The sequence below is a fragment of the Sander vitreus genome, chromosome 22, assembly GCF_031162955.1.
Source record: "Sander vitreus isolate 19-12246 chromosome 22, sanVit1, whole genome shotgun sequence".
Classification (NCBI taxonomy): Eukaryota; Metazoa; Chordata; class Actinopteri; order Perciformes; family Percidae; genus Sander; species Sander vitreus.
This window is the reverse complement of record NC_135876.1, coordinates 1886007-1907779: the sequence shown is the minus strand read 5'-3', so window position 1 is coordinate 1907779 and position 21773 is coordinate 1886007. Positions and strand designations below refer to the sequence as shown.

The following is a 21773-nucleotide window of genomic DNA, read 5'->3' as shown; positions in this document are numbered from 1 at the left end:
TTGTTTTTCAGAAATCAACCTTAATTACAATGAAATATTCAATTAAATATAAAATGGTTCTCCTTTGAACCTTCTGTCACATCCAATATACTGTAGTAATTGCATTTATATCTCTGAAGTTACACCCTTTTATGTAAACAGGCTCATTAGCCTGGTAATATTAACTGCAGGCTAATATGTTGACATGCTAGCTTTACTTACTCATCTCCAAGTCCGTAAAACTCTTAAACAGCATATCATAAAGTGACTCAAAATACAAACAATATTAGAGGAAACAATGACCAACCTTATCCCCTTATCAACCAGGTGCTAAACAAGTTAAACATAAAACTTTTTGCTTGTATGAGCTGCACACTTTGCCTGCTTGTGGGAACAAATATATACTTCCGGTTTTGATCTTTTCAAAATAAAAACGCTAACACTGGAAACTGCTATAGATTATTAAATGAGTGAAACTAAATAATATGTGGGTCACTTAGAGCTAGCTTGGCTGTTATGCTAGCTCTAACATAAGTTAATCGCAGAAAGATCTGCCAGAGAACAGGGTCATTTTGGTTACCTAAAGCTACCTAACTTGCTAGCTATCGCTTCTATTTTGAAAAGATCGAAACCGGAAGTATTATAAGCGTGCTGAGGCCGCGGGCAACATGTGCTGCTAATACTCTGCCGAAGAAAGCATGGTGTATGCTTATCTTGTTTATCATCTGGCTGATAAAGGAACAAGGTTTGTCAGTGTTTACTCTAATATCGTTTGTATTGTCAGTCACTTTATGATATGCCGTTTAAGAGTTTTACGGACTTGGAGATGACTATGTGCAAGTAAGGCTAGCATGTCAACATATTTTAGCCTGCAGTTAATTACCAGGCTAATGAGCCTGTTTAGCTACATGAAACGGTGTAACTTGAGAGATAGAAATGCAATTACTACGGTATATTGGATGTGACAGAAGAATAAAAGGAGAATCATTTTAATATTGTATTAGGCTTTTAATTTAGGTTGATTTCTGCATAGAAAGTGAATAAACTATCCAACGATGAAGACCATCTTTCAGCCGGGGAGGCTACACTATGATAATGATTATTTATGGTCCATAGTATACTTTGATCTATACAAACAAACATGCGAATGCTGTGATTGCTGGCTGCTAGATAATGGATAATCATGATCGTCAAGGTAGCTCACCACTCACTAGGTAGAGTGTGTACCATTAAGGCTGCCCTATCATGTTTTGTCGTCATTTGTTGCCTACAATATGTGTAAAGATTTGATGTTGATCTAGTGAACGATCAATTCTTGCATCCGTAGCTTTTGCATGCATTTAAAAGAAATTGATATATCCCACTTGGTTTGTTTGTGTTTGTTTCAAGAGAGGAAACAGACAGAGAGCGGGACAATTTCCAGTGTAATCTCCATACAGGACTTAAACTGTTATAGCTCTGAGTCTCAGTGGAAAGAAAGATGAGAACTGACTGAGTTAAAAACTCAGAATCAAATGAAAACCTTGTTTACATTTTGAACATGTGTGCATAACATAAGGTTGTCATGAAGATTTGATTTCACATTGACAATGTTTCACTAATGTTTAAAAGCTGTGTGAATATTTAAGTCAAAGAGTATTAATAAACTATGAATCATTGGTTAGTAATGCTTATTCAGCACTCTTATGCATTTATCAAGTGTAAGTTAAGGTGCATATGTTCTTAACTTTACAATAAGTCTATCAAAGAGCATTCATAACTCTTTAGTTATGGTTTAGTAATGCTTATTCTGTATTGTTATACATTAATTAAGTATTATTTAAGGTGCTTATATTATCAACTTTTCAATAAGTCTACCAAATAGCATTCATAACTCTTTAGTTATGATTTAGTAAGGCTTGATCAGTATTGTTATACATTAATTAAGTGTTATTTTAGGTGCATATGTTCTCTACTTTACAATAAGTCTACCAAAGAGCATTTTAACTGTTTATTTATGGTTTAGTAATGGTTATTCAGTATTGTTACACATTAATTAAGTGTTAGTTAAGGTGCATATGTTCTCAACTTTACAATAAGTCTACCAGAGCAGTAATAACTGTTAACTGATGGTTTAGTAAGACGTATTCAGTATTGTTACACATTAATTAAGTGACCATTTAAGGTTACGTAATGCTTATATAGCATGCACAATAATTTATATAGGTTGGGCTTTAAGTTAATGTCTACATGAAGACAAAGGAAGAAGCAAACCTCTGCATGGAGACTATGGAGTCTTTTCCCTGATGTCACCCTCTACCAAAAGTAAGTCATATGTTGGAGGATGGACAAATGTAGTGGACAAAGGTATGTGGACAACCATAACCCGTAAATAAACAATAAAAAAAGTTTTCTCATAATGACATGGCTTGGCCGTGAACCTTAAGACATACATGCTATCAAACATCTTTATCAACCACCTAGTAATATTAGGAAATACCTTCATCAACATCAACTAAGGGTTTACTTAGACACTTTAGTTAGCTTTTATTTCCAGTTTAGGCTTTTTAGTACATTACCTAATGTTAAAATATACACCTTAGTTAACTGTGATTAAAAGTTAGTTGAGGCTTGTTACTGCATTAGCTAATACTAAAATAGACACCTTAGTTAACTGTTATAAACAGTTAGTCAGGGCTTATTACTGCATTAACTAATGGTAAAATAGACACCTTAGTTAACTGAGATTAACAGTTAGTTAAGGCATCAACTAATGGTAAATAATGCATAAATTAATACCTTAGTTAACATGAGCATTGTTAATGCACCCTTATTGTAAAGTGTTACCAAAGAAATAATTAAAAAAAAAGTGTCTTGGTACAGTTTTTATTGTCATAATCCCTACTGGTCAACATTCATGGATCATTAGCCTTTTAATAAAAATAAACCATTCCACAAATTATCATTGCAAACCTACATTCCCTATACATATATCAGAAAATATTGGTTCTTCTAACCATCAGAGAAGTCATGGTTTTCATTTCATCTTTTATAATGTTAACCCCTAAATGGAAGACAGGCATCAGCAGTCTGGGCATTCTTTCTATTTAAAAGGGCCTATGCAGTGATTTTCAGAGCTTCACTGCTACATTATTACAAACTGTTATTTCAGAGGGCCTACCAGAACAGAGTCAGCCGGCCCTTAGAGTGTAATTAATATGAAGAATTGGTGCATTTTAATGAGTTCACAGCAAGCACTTTTAAAAAGCAGGCTATGGGCTTGTAACTCTCTGGCTGACTGCACAGAACAGAACTGTACCTAAAACACCAGCACTTTTTCACACAGTTTCTGTCTCTCCATTTCTCTCCAGTTTCAAACTTTAACTTTCTTCATTTTAGACTTCAGTGGGCTCCGTCTTCATCTTTCCAAGCCCCAATCGTTTCTTCCTTTCATAATTTGTCTCTAGCTCCTTTTTCACCTTCCATCTCGGTCCTAAGTTCCTGGGCTACAGACGTTTTGCAGATCTCATTGCTTCCCCCGACCCGCCCACCACCCCACTTACACCTTTTGAAATGTTCGAACCTCTGGTTTGAAGGCAGTCAAACACATAGAAACTCAGTATAACCTTTCACAACACAACTGAGAACTCTCTTTTGTGGATTTGAATAACCTATTACTCCCTGTACATACCAACCATTTTGCTGATTTGTGGGGTGCCAGGTACAAGCCGAAAATGTGCTGAAGTAAGACTTTAGAGGCAGGATACATCAGGTGTTTACTGGTGCATTTAGCAGATGCTGAACTGCAAGCCTACGCCGCTATTGTTTATATACATGTTTGCTGTCATGATATATTATTGTGCTCTTTGCTGTAGCTTTGCAAAGCTTCTGTTTAGCCTAGCAAATAAAAAAATTATGGTGACACTGGTTATTGTATTTTCTATAAGAATGACAGTGTTTCATTTTGTATCTTTACAACAAAGAGCACTGTCTTCAACTGCCTTGTTTGTCATTGTTGTTCAATTCCAGCCTATTTAGGAGAATATGAACTGATATATTAAAACATAGATGGCATTCTTTTTTGGAACCGACAAACATGCGGCGTAGGTGGAAGTACTACAGCCCTGAGTATTACCTGTATACAGCCCAGGTGGCACAGATGTTTAGCCTCAGATGCAAAACCCGTCTGCAAAGCACTTGCTGCTATTTGCTCTGAGGACACAGTAATAATTGAAGGCCACTCAGATAATAATAATAATAATAATAATAATAACTTTTAGTTATATAGCGCCTTTCATGAAACCCAAGGACACTTTACAGAATGACTGTTGCTAAGCTAAAAGAGGTTGTAGGAGTTTTTTTAAGATGAGCGTGTCTACATTCTTATCAGCTACAATCTTCTACGGCTGTACCATTTTTTTTTACATTCAGAGCTTCTTATTGATGCTTGGAATGTCTGTCATATTGTATGACGTCATCACCCTAAAAAAAAACGAGAGTTGCAATTATGATTGTGTAAATCCGGCCTGTCGGCTGGTACTTGAAATACGTCAAGTGGATTAATCCTCGTTTTATGGTGGTGTTGTCTCGGTAACGCGAAAAAAAAACCAAACATGAATCAATCCCTCTGTCTCTCTCACACTCGCTTACATACAATCCTGGCAGGCCACTGCACACACAGTGGTTAACTAGGAAGGTAAAACCTTTTGTTAGACCTTCCTTTTTGTATCGTGCACTAAGCACTTTATTCTGCACTGCTTTCTCACTCTCAAAACAGCCAAATAAAGCCTAAAAGTACTGTATATCTCATTATAGATCCATTTTTTTTTTTTTTTATACTTTTATACTATTGCAATGTTCTTTCATGTTATAGATGAACTTTAAGATATTATCTTGTACGTAGGAGATAAACTTAGGTTCTTGAACAATATGGCACCCCACCCTAATACACATTTCATTCCTTACATTTGGGAGACATGCTGGGCTGCGGCTGTGCTTCTGTAGCCAAAGTCAATAACACAATACTAAGATTTTTATTTTCCACAAGATTCACTGTACTGCTCATCCACATGCAAAATATTTCTATCTCTTTCCTCCTGCTATTATCACAACACTTACAACAGACAGACAGACAGACAGACAGGGTCTACTCAACCCAATCATAATTACATGAATCTACCTTACTGGGCCTTTAAGAGAGCAACATAACAGGGTAAGAGGAGGGGGCTTACACCTAAAACACATTCCCATGGAGGTTAGTCCAATTTGTTCCTTCTCTACTTTAATGGCTCACTTATTCTACAGAAATGAAACAGGATTTCAGTGATGGAAGTATATATATATATATATACAGGGACCACGCTCTTCAACAGAGTTCCTATTTGCTTCTATAAGGCTTCACAGACAACATTGAGGTGCCGATTATGCTACGAAGGCATTTGGATGCTGGAAAGGCTTTCTGAAGCTATGAGCAGAGCTGTTTTTGGTTAAGGGTACTTTTTGAGCTGAGACTATGAAACAGCTTACAATGCAGTGAAAAATTGTCACTGTAAATTTAGTAAAGATGACATCCACTGACTTATGCGCTGCATTAAATGCTCGCATCAGCAGTTCTTAAGTGTGTCACAGTGTGTGTGTGTGTGGGTGTGTGTGTGTGCGCGCATGTGCATTTGTGGTTGCATGCAGTCTGTGTCCAATGTCATATCTGAGCACTCATAACACTGATACAGAGGATACAAAAGATGTGACTTGTACTATGCCTGTGTGTGTGTGGTTCAGGTTGAGGTTGACTGTATACAACAGGCATGTTAAAAGCACTCCTTCAATCAGCGTGTGTATCAGCATGCATGGTGCGTTTGTGTCCAGTGACAGGTGTGACTCACACTGTGTCCGTGGGTTTCTGTGTGTGTTTCAAGTTGTATGTTAAAAGAGTATGGTTAGCCTTCATGCATGTGAACAAACCGATGTAGGTCCATGCATGGTGCAAATGGTTGAGTCTATAGCCACGGCGTTCCACTTCTGGGATTGCGCCGTTGCCGCCGGAAATTTCGTTGAGACAGCTAGCTAGACTATCTGTCCAATCTGAATCTTCTGTTGCACGACTAAAACTACTTTTGAATGTACACATTCCACCAAAACAAGTTCCCTCCCGAAGCTATTTTGCAAAGGCACCGGGGCTCCGTGCAGGGCCTAGCACCGCCCATGACGATTGTGATTGGTTTAAAGAAATGCCAATAAACCAGAGCACATTTCTCTAAGATCCCAGAATGCTGTGTGGACTAGCCAGACAGCACTATGGAGGAGGGTCTGGCAATGCGAGACTACACATACTTTAACCTGCACGTTTAATAATGTGTGTGTGTGTGTGTGTGTGTGTGTGCATATCACTTATGATACTCACATCATTCCTATTTTCTCTGATGGTGTCGTACCATGCATGCTGAGACAAAGTCTTCACATCATCCTATTAACGTATAACGCAGGCTCAAAACACTACCCTAGCCTTTTCTGCGTACATGTGCGTATTCATGCCAAACACCCTATTTGAGTGCACGAGGATCAGTACTCACAGCATTCATGTCGATGCCGTTGGTGTAGGACCAGGCGTGCTGGAAATACTCCTCCAGCCTCTGCCTGAGCGGGTTGGGGATCTGGTGGAAGCGGATGAACTCCCTGACTCTCAGCATCTGGGTGTGGTAGCGGGCCGTCCCCGAGTACAGCCGCTGGATGATGGCTGACACATTCCCAAAGATGCTGGCGTACATCAGGGCTGGAGGTGGGAGACGGGGAGAGGGTGAGGGTGAGACATGAGGGAGTATTTGGAAGTGTGAGGAAGGAGGAAACATGGGAAGTAGGCAGAGAGGGAGAGAAAAACGTAGACATTAACATAAAGCATAAAGGACAAACGGGTTTGATACACTGATATGACCTGACATATTTCTGGCTGACTGTCTTCTCCATCTGAAAAGAAATATATTATTAGCTCGACCCCCTTGGGTGATATGTTTGATATAAATACGATAAGGGGAGAATGGCAAGGAAAAGATAAAGAGAAAAGAATAGACAAAGGAAGTTCAGACATCTGATGGTAAAATAATGGAGAAGGATTTTAGCATGAATCAGAGCTGTGTTAAAAAAAACAATGACATAAGACTCACTGAGATTTTCTCAGAGTTTCTAAGTCTCTATGTAACATGAAAAACTGTGGAATACACCACCTCTGGCAATCCGCACTGCTATTTCTGTATTCTCTTTTCTACATCAGTTAAAACACCACTTTTTAATCTGGCTTTTAACTGACTTGCATTATTTTATATGTCCTGGACTATATCATTTCATTTTAACTTACTGTATTTCTTACTAAGTTATTTATTGTATGATTTTATCTTTAGACAAAGGGCTTGAAAAAGTGCTATACAAATAAAGTTAATATCATAAAGTCACATTTCCAAGCTTTGATTAGTTTAAACAGCCTAATTTGCCTTTTTGCATTACGTGATACACCAGTGAGTGCCATATGAACATGACACATAGACTCTCAGACTATACTGATATTGTACTGTTCCTTCCCTCTGGTTTCTTACTGTCCTTTCTGTTTTTATTCTTTATATGTTAAGTGAGTGTTGTACTTTGAGAGCAAAGATTAACCAGAGTCAAATTCCTTGTTTGTTTACGCAAACCTGGCCAATAAAGCTGATTCTGATTCTGATATAATATGTAATAGTGCTCTCTCACAAAGGCCTGAAGCGCTACAACTTCCAAAAAAAGGGTCACTGTACAGGGACTAGCTTTCAGTCAAATAGTGTGTCTGAAAATCATTGAAATATCCTCTTTTTTTACACTTTTTACAAGTTTGACTTAAATGAATACTCTGTGTTACTATCCCTCCACCCAGGCCAAGAAAGGCAACACTTTCTGTGGGAACACAAAGAGGGAATTTCACACTAAAAAGACTACTTTGGACAACAGGCTGCTGGAGCCTTATATTAACCTTCGCTGAACTTTGGAAAGCATTTTAGCACTAACCCTAACCCTTACTGTAAGGAGGAATTTGAAATCTGTCACCCCACCTCCTACACTGAAGTTGCATTTGGAAGAAATATATTTACGGCCAATATGGACAGGACAAACGATTACACAGACAACATATTGTATTAAAGGAATCGTTCGTTGAATACAAAACTCACATGCCCATATGTATGTTGAAAGAGTTTTTGGCTGCTTTAATTGTTCCTCCTGTTCATAGTGGCAGTGAAAAGACCCCTACCTGACGCAATTTCAATGTAAGTGATGCAGGACTGAATCCCCAATCTTCTGTCTTTATTAAAATGTCTTCTACAGGTTAGCTTGTTGGTTGAGGAACATTTAGAAAAATATTTTCCAACTAAAAAGACAGCAACTTTGGTACGTATTCAGTGTCTGTGTCTGACTTAGACAGCGCCAGATAAAGTTTTGAATTCATTTTCACACCGAACGAGGACTGTGGATGTTGTATCCCATCACTTACATTAAAATAGCGTTAAGAAATGACCTCCTGAGGGCTAATATACACAGGAAGAAGGATTACAGCGTCCAAAACCATATCAGTGTACATACAAGCATGTGAGTACTGTTTAAGTCAGGCTTGAAAAAAATGTGAACCTAACTTTTAAGACAGACTTAAAAAAATAAACTTGAAACATATAATAGGTTTAACAGCCAACTGGAGTTGAATTCTAATCTTTCCTGCAAATACAGTTACATACATATATATATGTATACATATACACAGACAATAACTCAAATTTAAAAAATTTAAAAAAACAAAACATGATCACATATTAACGTTCTCATATTATGCTCATTTCCAGGTTCATATTTGGATTTTGGATTTCTACTACATGGTTCCGTGCTTTAATGTCCTGGTAGCAGTGCTTCGCCTGTGCTTTGCCCCAATATAGTCCCAAGTCAAAAAATGCATTTAGACAAAAATGCGTTTGCCCACCTATATAAATATAGAGGAGATGGTGAATAACCCTATTTCAACAAACTGAGGCGTATTCCATTAAGTATCAAAAGTAATTTTCTGATATTAAATGTACTTAAGTATTTGAAGTAAAAGTAAAAAAAAAAAAAACTTTAATTATGAACTTTATGGCCAAAGGTGTGTAATGTTATCTTCATCACCACTGTCGTCGGGGTGGTCATCGTCTGTTACCATGACAGCAGAGCCTGCACCAGGTGCTTCCATGACACTATCAGTCATTATGCTTCCTCCTCTTCTTCTTTAGTTTTGGCCTATGGTTGTTTTTTTTTGCCGCTTGGCAGCAAACAGGCATCAGGTCACCAACTGGAATGGAGTGTGCTCCAAGCTTGGCAATCTAGTTGCAAACCTGCTTTTTTCCATTGTAACAAATGTCTTGGGATTTTATTTTGTAGTAACAAGTAACTAAGATGCTTAGGGGAAATGTAGTGGAGTAAAAGTATACATTTTATTTAGGAAATGTAGTGGAGTAAAAGTAAACATTTTATTTAGGAAATGTAGTGGAGTAAAAGTAAAGGTTTCCGGAAATATGAATAACGAAGTAAAGCACAGATACTTGAAAATTCTACTTAAGTACAGTAACAAAGTATTTGTACATTATTACATTACAACACTGCCTATGACTAAAAAATAATTCCGTTTATACAACAGTTGTTTGCATGCGGTCAGTCCTCAGATACGGCAGGAGTTTGACTGATCTAAAAGGGTTTTGTCTGTAGAGGACAGAGTGTTTTCTGTCATATCCTTCATGAGCCTCTCTGTTTTGACCTGTTGTCAAGTTGGATCCTGCTAACCTCTGAACCTCTGTCAGCTCCCATCACTGTCTACATCACCCACTAAAACTGCTGTGTGTGTGTGTGTGTGTGTGTGTGTGCGCGTGTGGATTTTTGCACGTGTGTGTCACACACAAGGGACACAATTGATCTCTGACTGAATAACTTTTATAATTCTCATGGCAACTTCATAGTACATTTCCATTTTAGAGCAACAGGATATGTCTGGAGGAGAAACAAAATAAAAAGCCCTTGTTTTTTCCAAGCCCTTGGATAACTGTAACTACAATACAATACAGCCCGATTCCAACACAGCACAAAATAATAAGCATATGCATTCTATAAAAGAGCAGTTACTCGTTTCTAGTCACTTTTTAGACTGAGAACTAGTTTTAGGGCCCTATTTTAACGATCTAAGCGCACTCCGTGAAGAGCCTGGTGCAGGTGCGTTTAGGGCGTGTACGAATCCACTTTTGCTAGTTTAAGTTTAAAGGGGTGATTGAATGATTATATAGGGTATTTCACACTGTTCCTTAAGGTCGCCTAATAGGGTATGTAACATTGGTTGGGCTGAAAATTGCCCGAATGCTATTTTATTAGGCCCTTAACTACCCTGTGAATATGGCTCTATTTGGAACAAGAGCTTTTCTTCCAAATATGGTATGCTCATGAATATTTAGATGAACTGCGCGCTGATTGGTTTGAGCGAACCACATAGAAACACATTGGAGACTAGACAGCAGGTCTCATATTTCAGACACTGCAAAGTTATACGTTGTTTGTCGGGCTATTTCGTTATTAAATTCACTTCTGAGACTTTTTTTAAGCGAGAAATCAACTATATAAAACTCCAATATGGGCCGTTTTACGAAAATTGATGGCTAATTGCAAATTTGGTAAGACGTGTCGGACTTTAGCTAGGAGCTCCACACAGTCTGACGAGAAAGCGGCAACCTCCATACCCAGTGAAAGTCACCGTTTCCCTGGGTACTGGACTACTGGAATACTCAGGGCTACGCAGAGCTCCGTGGAGCTGGCTGGCTGCCAGCTGCCGGCATAACTAGAGTAGCTATATTTACAGTTTGAATTTCGTCACGCCACTTATATAACATCTACCCCAAGGTCTTATAAAGCTAACAATGGTGTCCGATTTCAATTTAATGCATTTTTGTGAACATTAGGGGTTTCGTTAGCCGCGACTGTCCCTTCAATCCTATGTGTACAGATCGCGGCTAGTTAGCTTCATTTTCGGCGTAATTAGAGTATATTTACAGTTTGAATTTTGTCCCACCATTTATATAACATCTACCTCAAGGTCTTATAAAGCTAACAATGGTGTCCGATTTCAATGTAATTTATTTTTGTGAATTTCAGAGGTCTAAGAGGAGGCTATCTAGCTCTCATTGATAGAGCTCCATCCAGCCGCAGGCTCTATCAATGAGACTCAGGGACAAGAGGCGTTTATTTCCCCGATCGTTTGTTTAAATAACTCAACACATTATAATTACACACATTTGATTGCTGGCGTAACGAGCTCGCTGACCGCTCTCTTACTCACACACACCGGCCATTTAGCAGGAAGAGGGGAGCTGCAGGCCCTGGAGCTCTGTCAGGGCAGCGGCGTTTGGTAGTCCATTAACCCAAAAAACGGTGACTTTGCGCGGGTGTGGAGCACCGTGGGCTGCCAGCCGTGACGGAGCTCCATCTACCTCCCAGCAGGCCAGGGTCTGTGAAGGAAGGCAGGCCGGGCGGCGAGGCAGCAACACAGGCAGCACCAGCCGCTGAACTCCGACACACAGTCGGACAAAATTTGCAATTAGCCATCAATTTTCGTAAAACGGCCCATATTTGACCTCTACATAGTTGATTTCTCACATAAAAAAGTCTCAGAAGTGAATTTAGTGGTAAAATAGCAGATGAACAATGTATACAATTTCTGAGATCTGCACGACCTATTCAGAAGACTACCTGATCTCAGGTCAGTGCTGTAGCCATGTAAATGTTTGGGCGTGACAAAGATAGAGACTAGAGCCAAATGAGGAGGAGCCGCCGAGTTGACGTCAACTAGGCGGCTTGTTTTTGCCCGTTTTCAGAGGCAGTTTCAAATTGTGAGATTTGCAGAGGAAAGAGGTGTCAGTGGGATTTTGAGGTTCTATGTATGTCCTAGTTACCCACTAAACTGTCATCGTTCAATTATGACATGGTAAAATTGGTTTTGCATTCAATCACCCCTTTAAGCTGCTGGGCGAGTAAAGATAGTGGAGCAGAGAAAGAGAGATGCTTCGGTCATCTGATTCAATCTGATGTGACGTCTAACCCTAACCCCCATTGCTTTATTTCAGTGCGTATCACATAAATTGTCAATGTATTAAGCAATTTCTCACATACTGTGACATTTTTATTAAAACACTTTCTTTCACCCAGGCCTGAAGCCAAGGAACAGCTACCTCTAGCATGATATCAGTACTTACATCCTATGAGCATGACACAGATGGAGAAGATCTTCTCAGAGTTGGTGTTTGGGGACACGTTTCCAAATCCCACACTGGTCAGGCTGCTGAAGGTGAAGTACAGAGCTGTGACGTACTTGTCTTTGATGGAGGGTCCCGAACCTGGGGTGGATATTTAGAGGTTACACAAAGATTTCAAAACGATTTTTTGCCTAGCAGAAGGACAGATCATCACTGATGATCATTCCACAATTTGTCATATCAAAATTTGATTTTGAGGAAGCACGTTTTCCAGGGATGCAAACACATGCCCCCTGGGAAGATTCCATTTTTTGAAAATATCAGCTTTAAAATGTGAAATTACTGTCACATTAATTAATTAATAGAGGGGGGCATCAGTTCAGGGAATTTGTCCATTGTAGTTTGACGCTATTCAAATTCTGCGTGGAGGGGAGTTTAAAAAACTAATTTCGATGACCTTTCAATGCAGACATTGTTTTAAATATATATATATATATATTTTTATTTTTTATTTATGTTTTGCTGCTGAAAGTAGGTCTGCAGCTCCTCCTAAAACCAGGAAGAACTATTAAAAAAAACTACAGCAATTGATACAAAAAGTTCCAACCTATGGCCCTATTTTAACGATGTGAAGCGCCTGGCGCAGGTGCGTTCACTTTTACGATCCACTTTTGCTACTTTAGGGCAAGGTGGAGGGTGGGGGTGTAGCCTTCACCAACTGCCATGCTTCACTTGTTTTCAAGCCATGATGTCTCTCTCTCTCTCATGGGTGGGCCAAATTCTCTGGGCGGGCAAAGCAGAGAAAGGGGAGGTAACCTTTCCCCTTATGACGTCATAAGGAGAGGAGAAGAAACTGATCTGCTCGTACGTGATGAAAGCGTGCGAGCAGATCATCTAATACTACTTCACATTGTAATATTTAAATTTTTTATCTTTTGCATGTTTGTGTGCTGCTTGGGTCCCTGTGTGTGTAACAAGCATAGTGTGCACGTGCTGTGCACGAGCCTAGGCGCATTTTACTAATGCTCTGTTAAAATAACAATGAAATGCTGCGTTATTGACTCTAGACCAGGTTTTTTGTGGGTCAATGGTGCCATCACTTCCCGCTGCCTTAAGATAGCAATACGCCCAGAATGCACCTGAACACACCTCCCTGTAAGACCAGCACGCCCAGTACCTGAACACACCTCCCTGTAAGACCAGCACGCCCATGGGCCACAGATGGGCGCAGGTGCATTTGTTATTTAAACGACGTGGGTGCTGACGGGAAACTGACAACTGAGTCGGTCTTAAACCAGCAAAGACACTTGCTTCAGGCGCTAGCGCCACGCCGGGTGCAAGATAGGGCCCTTAGTATTAAAACTACAGTGTTGCCTCCTTTCTCACTGGGATACAGGCTACAGGCTAAAGATTTGTCTTAGCTGGTGGCGCGGACACCAGAATCTAACTTTTATGTAGCTAATTAACAAAGGTAGGCCATGGTAAAAGAGCATTTAAACATTGACAATCATCCCTTCATTAAGCTAACAAGACCCCAAATTCCAATAACCTTGCAAGGGTGGACTGCACATCGGCAGGTCCGCGGTACATACGTGTATAAAATGTCTGTATTGTCACTGCGCTGCATTTTTATAAACACATCTGTCACGTGCATCCAGGTGGCGTCTCTCCGTCCAAATACCAAGTAGAATATCGATGTGATATCGATTCACCGCATACACAAACAAGCACACGGGGCGCCTGGGCCGCTCACCTGGTTGAGCGTGCGCCCCACGTGCAGAGGCTCAGTCTTTGCCGCAGCGGCCGCAGGTTCAATTTTGACCTACAACCCTTTGCTGCATGTTAATCCCCGTCTCTCTCCCCTTTCCTATTTTCAGCTGTTCTGTCCAGTGGTGTAACGAGCCAACACCGGGCCCCTATGCAGGATTATCAAGGCGGGCCCCCCCCCTATTACAGCACGTGATGACGGCGCAATGTCCACGAGTAGGCTACCATCAATAGGACAGGATAGGATCATAGAGACACAGCATATAAGAGACACACTGGTGAATGCACCATAACACATGAAGAAACACACAGGGCAGTCCCTCCAGGATTTCGTGGCCTTTTTTTTAGATTGTTGCGGCCCAAAATGCCTGATTTTGCAATAAAAGTTGCGATGTCTTTTGTATGTTTGTTGCAATGAAGTTGCGGGAGACAGTGAAAGTTGCAAAAAAAGTTTTTTGTATAGTTCTTTAAAAAAAAAAGGAAAGAGATATTTTTTGGGGAGAAAAATAATTATTACTATTAATTAATTACTCTGGGCTGAGATTTCCTAGGAACCTTACCAAAAAGGCTCAGGATGCTGCAGATGTTGGTAGAATATGAAAATGGCTGGTGGATTTAAGACACAAAATAATAATGTATTGAATCAATCAAATAAAAAATAAAAAAACGAGTGTAGCTGTCCTCAATTTAGGTCATCCTGTACGTCTCATCTCTGGTTTTTCCTGCATCCACCGTGTGTGATTTTGTGTGTGTGTGTGTGTGTGTGTCAGTTGCGGGGGGAACTCGGTCTGAAATGTTCTGCACGGTCTTTCGTTGTACGTTTTGTTGGTAAATGTGAAATGTCCAGTCACACACGTGAAGAGAACGGTCTCTGAAACAAGGAAATGAATTTGACCCGTTCTCACTCTCGCTTGGTCAGTGGCCAAATGTGATAGGGGGCCCCGGCTGTCAATCAATATCTTCCAGTCACGCGGGCCCCTGATTGGTCCGGGCCTGTAAGCACGCTTACCCTGCTTACCGATAGTTACGCGTCTGGTTCTGTCTAATAAAGGCCTAAAATGCCCCAAAAATATTCTTAAAAAAACGTACACAACCCCTCACCCTAAAACAAGCGGCTCTGTCTCACGCACGCAGAGCAAAGCTATATTGCATGTGTTCTATTTCTTGCGACATATACAGTATGCCAACCCCGTCTCCCCCCCAAAAAACTCGTTGGATTTGCACAAATCACGTAAACGGTCAGTTTCGCCAAAAGGTGACAAGTTTGCATCCCTGGTTTTCTATTTATTTGCTTAAAGCTGAGCTAACCAGTACTGTATAGACAGTAACACTGCAATATTTCTAACCAGTAATACATTATCTTTCCTCTCAGTACCTAGGACGGAGCTGTTGTAGTGCTTTCCCAATTGGTCCCCCAGCGTGTGGAGCCAGCCAATTGAACCATTCCTCTCGACGCTACCGATGGCATACCTGGGAAAGATAAACAGTTACAACATGATTGTACGTATATAATTACTGATGTTGGTAATAATTAACCCAAAGATAGACTAAATTCATTTTCAAACCCCTAATAGTGCTGCCAAAAAGATTTGTTTTGAATCATATTGATTCAGAAATGTTCCAATACTCATTTTCTGCAGTTTCAATTTCTACAATTTGACTGTGGTCAGAAAATGTTTTACTTTGTGCTTGAGAACACACAGTACACCTCTATAAAAAAACACGAGAAATTATATTTTTAAAGCATTGTACTGAAGTTGAGAAAATCAATACTGTGACTAGCACTAGCACCCATATGATACCAGCTGTGATGTATGCAGAGTCACACAGAGGCATGATTATTCCCACATTACTCCTCTGTAAGTAGACATTCTTATGGCATTGTACCAGATGCAGGCCAGCCAGTGAGCGATGAGGGCGAAGGTGCACATGAGGAGGAAGAGGACAGCTGCGCCATACTCCGAGTAGCGGTCCAGCTTCCTGGCTACACGCACCAATCGCAGGAGACGAGCAGTTTTCAGCAGACCAATAAGAGTGGTGGTCTGACGGGAGATGGAGAGACAGAGAATAGGTATTGATAATGAGATATGATTATTGTAAAACATGGCAAAAAGCAAAGTCCCTTGGCTCTGATGTCTCCTCACAGCTTTCCCACCTGCTGTCTCACTCACACACACACACACACACACACACACACACACACACACACACACACACACACACACACACACACACACACACACACACAGGTGGGGCAGCCATGGCCTTGTCTCGATGGGACTCACTGTGGAGGTGGTAAATCCTGATTTCCTTTCATTACTGTGGGCTGTCTACTCCCTCTTCTTACTACTTGTGTTCAGCTGCCCCCCTTCGTGTCCATACAACAAATAAAGAACAGGACGCTTACTGCGCTGGCAGAGAGCCCAGTGCTCTGTGCGTGTGTGTATGTGTGTGTGTTTGTGTCCTGGCAGTAAATAATAGTTGTCTGGTGAGGAAAATCTCCACTTTTTCTTGGCTCTGTGTCCCCTTCTGGACAGCATCTATGAAGTGAACCTTGGCAAAGCTTTCCCCGGGCAGTATTTCAATGTTGGGGAGTTTCCACATTCATCTCTTTTGTGGGTGGCTTAATCACTAAAAATAACAACTTTTTTTATTACTTATAGATGCATTTCAAGTACTGCTTACCCTGTCAATGGAATTACCCTAGGTTGAGCTGCTGTGTGGAGGGATCACCCTCGGCCTCAGCGGTTTTCATCCTTACAGTATTATGTGGGAAGTTTCCTCAGGGAGCTCCGGCAGCCTACAGTGTGACTGTCACACCCTCCCTCCCCATCCTCTTCCTCTAACTCCCACGCTTTTCTCTAGACACCCACCTGCCACTTAACTTAAATTCTCCAACCAACACCTCCATCACTTTCAATTATACAGCAAACCATAGGACCTAATTACGCAGTGTCTGAACTAAACTGTGTATAGTGTATCACTGCATATTTGCCTCTGTTATATACTGCATTTCAAGTTTGGGCATAGGAGGCAGGGAAGCTCTAATGAAAGATGCTATCCCATTATGGGAAATGTGAGATACAGCATTTGTGTAGCTTGACCCATACTTAAAGTCAGGACATCTCAGCCTCTCCTGCCGTGATTTTGACTGTTCATTTTTTAAACTGTCTCTTGTATGTCCCTCAACCGTATGGAAACTACAACGTTAAATCGCTGGAGTACCCCCTTAATCTGATTATTTTCCTCAATCTATTCATAAATCCTTTGGTTTATTAGAAAATGGTGAAAAATGGGTAACACTTAATTCTACATGTCCGTAATTTCCTGGAAACAATAAATGGAGCTTTGCTTTCCAAATAAATCTCTATTGTTAGTACCAAATTACATAGATAGTATTGAATGTCTGAATTATATGTGTAAAATGTATGCTCTACATAGTACACTTAAGAATTTTAATAACTGATTTAAAAAAGTTGTGTCAATAGCATGTACTTTTTGCTAACAATCACACAATGCAATGTGTCAAATTGTATTTGTGTAAGAATTAACCTTGTGCCAATCTACAGCTTTCATAACTATAGAGTCAACTACTGAGTGTCTTAAATAGACATCAGTGTATGAGTAAAGAGCGGCTGATTTGTATACACAGCCATAGTTCTTTCTAAGAAAACTTCATAGGACATTATTGGAAAATATGGACCTAAAACAAAAAAATGACCAAGGTATGTCTTGAAATTGTTTGTTTTCATATGACTAGCAGTCAAAAACTCTGACTTTAAACTCAATACATTTTTCCCATGTGGCCCAAATTCTTTTCCGCACATTTCAGATGATGTTAAACAGAGAAAAAAAAGGCAAATCCTGACACTGGACAAGCTGGGCGCAGAGAATTTTTATTTTTCCTTAACAAATCACTTTAAAAAAATTCCAAATTGTGGATTCAAATTGTTTTCACTAGCATTTTGTACAGTGCATTGCATGATGCAAGGTAGACACGGTCCACCACAGCTGGCTGCAAATCAACGTCCCATTGGAGACAATTAAATTATGAAACACAAAACTAAACCACCTCTGCCTCTCTCTTTCTTCATCCTATTCCCTATCTTCCAGCTCCCTGTCTTCCTCCTCCCTTTCCCTCTTTGTACCATTCTGTTTCTCGTCTCCTCTTTATTCCGTTACATGAAGACACTGGCAGAGACACAATGTCAATGCAGCGACAACATTTCTCTCTTGTTCTCCTTATCTCTCCATCTCCCTACGACTTGTCTTGTCCTCCCTCACACCTTCTCTGCGGTGAATAAACAGCCAACCATAGTCCACACATCATCGTCCCAATGTATTCTTATTTATCTGTTCATATGTATTGTGCATGTGTGTGTGAAGCACTTGAGTAAATCTCATCAGCGTCACTGAGCCAATAACCATGCAGCATACTTCTACCAATATCTAATAACGCTGCTGATTGGCTGTTGTTACACGTCGTAGAGACATGCAGGATAAACTCTACATTACACAGAGATGGAGCACACGTAGTATGAGCTGAAAAATTAAAAAAAAAAAAGATCTGTGCCGTAATGTGTAATGTTGAAATTTGTTTTTGTTAAAATGGACTTTTATAAGAAAAAAAGTAACGTTTAATAACCGGTGTCAAAGTCACGGTACTGGTATCAGTATCGACATCTTTTTAACGATACCAAGCCCTAGCTATAGTACATCTTTTTTTTCTCCTAGTTAGGTGAGATTCCTTCTAATAAGCCCTTCAGGGTTTCCTTAATCTCATCTAGACAAAAACATGTCTCCCTCCATCATGCCATACCTCCTCTCCGCTGCGGTAGATGAGCAGGTCAAAGGGAATAGCAGCCACCATGTCGATGAGGAACCAGCCTTTGAAGTAGTGGACGGCGATACGTACCGGGTGGCTCACCACCTCATCATTAGCATTCACATATGTTGTCCTGAGAGAAAGAATGCAGATTATATTAAAATGACTGACTTTAATAGTTGTTATTCTAATACTTTTGACACTACGACCATCAAATCTACTAATCGATGCGGCGCATTGCTGTCAAATATTTGGTCATCTGTGGTCTTAACATGCTGCAGTAGTGGCAATTAGAGTGCGGATCGGGCCGCATTTTTCTGTCCGAGCTCGGGCCGCGTCCGACAGAGCAGTAACCATCCCCGACCCGAGCCCGACAGGCATTAAGATATTTATGTCCGAGCCCAGCCCGAGCCCGACACAGTTAAAATCGAATTGTTTTGTCATACTAATGACACATTTGTACGTTTCACACGTTTGTAGGAAGGCATTCGGAAATGTCAACAGATGAGCGCATCAGCGCACACGGGGCAACAAGCTCATGTTAACACAGGCATGCACATACATAATAAGCTTTTTTAAATTTAAAATGTCCAATGCCTTATCACGTTGATGTGACCGAGCCCGACCCGAACCCAAACATCATTTCTAAATATCTGTCCGAACCCGACGGGTCCCGACGGGCTCGGTTCGCGGATCCATCCTCTAGTGGCAATGTATCAGATATGCATGTAGTTCCATCAGATATGCAGCAGGGGGCGGTGTGGGTAAACCAGTTCTTCTGCAGTGTAAGGCGGTAAAGCAGCTGACATGGAGCGTTCATAAACTTCATGAAATCTGGGGACATTCAAGTTTATTGGCGAGATTGCATATATCTATATAAGTATATATCATGCATATATTCGACCATTCGTCGACTATCGAGGAGTAGTTGATGACCACTAAACTACACTATTGGATAATGCCCTACAACTGTGAAAACCACTTTGTACCATATTCTTTGATAACCATTCCTATTATTGCAAATGCTAACCACAGTTTCTTCTTTTACAACCAGTTCTAATAACAGTTCCATGAGGACAGAGCACAGGGTTAGGGAATTAGACCTGCAGCATTTTTGTATTTTTTTTACAAATAATTCTGCTACTACTGCTGCTGGAGCAGTTTCTACTACAAATAACAACCATTGTTGTAACTTGTTACTACTACTATTATTATACTGTATACTAATGTGTTTAAAGTCAGACCTGAAGTTGATGAGGATGTCAATGATGAACATGATATCCACTATGAGGTCCACCACATTGAGAGGCGAGCAGGAGTAACCACAATTCTGCTTGGCTACCTCTTCCTGAGAGGAGAGAAGAGAAGAGAAGAGGAAAGGAGATGATAGTAGAGGAGAGGAGAGGAGAGGAGATGAGAGTAGAGGAGAGGGGAGGAGAAAAGGGGAGAGGAGAGGAGAGGAGATGAGAGTAGAGGAGAGGGGAGGAGAAAAGGGGAGAGGAAAGGAGAGAAGAGAAGAGAAGAGAAGAGGAGAGGAGAGGAGGGGAGAGGAGAGGAGAGAAGGGGAGAGAAGGGGAGAGGATGGGTGAGGAGAGGAGAGAAGGGAAGAGGAGAGGAGAGGAGAGAAGGGAAGAGGAGAGGAGAGGAGAGAAGGGAAGAGGGGAGGAGAGGAGAGAAGGGAAGAGGAGGGGAGAGGAGAGAAGAGAAGAGGGGAGGAGAGGAGAGAAGGGAAGAGGAGAGGAGAGGAGAGGAGAGGAGAGAAGGGGAGAGGAGAGGAGAGAAGGGAAGAGGAGAGGAGAGGAGAATGTAAAAGAGCAGAGTAGAAAAACAGAGAAGAGAAGGGAATTTTAAGATACAGCTCTAAAAATAGAACAGTGCTGTGTGAGTACCTCCTTCATATGGATTAACATTAGAGGTTTCAAGATGATTTACATACTGTACATATGTAGACCAAAAATGAAGAAGTGGCACAAAAACAGGGCTTTCAGCAGGATCCAAGTCTTAGTTGAAGCTATGGCGCTTAAACACACAAATCAGGTGTAAACAAAAGCTATAATAAACTATATTTGACAATCCTCTGTGTACAATAATACTCACTATTATACTATTTACCAGCAGACGTGCTGTCACTCTAAGGACATTCTCACAGTGGAAGTCCATTCTGCTGTAGGTTTCCGTTTGTCTCTGAATAAATTCTCCAGAAAGAAAGTTCCCATGTCTTGCTTCTCAACATCACAACAAAACAAAAAGAGCAGCAGTCAGTAGGGGAGAGCAGCAGTCAGTAGGGGAGAGCAGCAGTCAGTAGGAGAGAGCAGCAGTCAGTAGGGGAGAGCAGCAGTCAGTAGGGGAGAGCAGCAGTCAGTAGGGGAGAGCGGCAGTCAGTAGGGGAGAGCAGCAGTCAGTAGGAGAGAGCAGCAGTCAGTAGGAGAGAGCAGCAGTCAGTAGGAGAGAGCAGCAGTCAGTAGGAGAGAGCAGCAGTCAGTAGGAGAGAGTGGCAGTCAGTAGGAGAGAGCAGCAGTCAGTAGGGGAGAGCGGCAGTCAGTAGGGGAGAGCGGCAGTCAGTAGGGGAGAGCAGCAGTCAGTAGGAGAGAGCAGCAGTCAGTAGGAGAGAGCAGCAGTCAGTAGGAGAGAGTGGCAGTCAGTAGGAGAGAGCGGCAGTCAGTAGGGGAGAGCAGCAGTCAGTAGGGGAGAGCGGCAGTCAGTAGGGGAGAGCGGCAGGGGAGAGCGGCTGTCAGTAGGAGAGAGCAGCAGTCAGTAGGGGAGAGCAGCAGTCAGTAGGAGAGAGCAGCAGTCAGTAGGGGAGAGCAGCAGTCAGTAGGAGAGAGCAGCAGTCAGTAGGAGAGAGCAGCAGTCAGTAGGAGAGAGCAGCAGTCAGTAGGGGAGAGCAGCAGTCAGCTGAAAAAACTCCAACACAGAGAGAGGAGACGAGAGGACGGGGGAAGCCATCTACAAACCAA

General features: G+C 41.1%; 1 protein-coding gene across 1 annotated transcript in view; it reads right to left on the bottom strand.

Annotated features, from left to right (window-relative positions):
• The window catches only part of kcnh2b (potassium voltage-gated channel, subfamily H (eag-related), member 2b), a 323192-nt gene that overhangs the window by 17628 nt on the left and 283791 nt on the right, over positions 1-21773 (bottom strand). Inside the window, exons 8-14 of the mRNA XM_078280719.1 lie at positions 20061-20164; positions 18811-18949; positions 15879-16033; positions 15367-15461; positions 12225-12365; positions 6528-6727; positions 6359-6421 (exon numbers count right to left, since the gene is read on the bottom strand). Coding sequence (XP_078136845.1) covers positions 6359-6421; positions 6528-6727; positions 12225-12365; positions 15367-15461; positions 15879-16033; positions 18811-18949; positions 20061-20164 — 897 coding nt within the window. The remainder of the gene's footprint in view (positions 1-6358; positions 6422-6527; positions 6728-12224; positions 12366-15366; positions 15462-15878; positions 16034-18810; positions 18950-20060; positions 20165-21773) is intronic.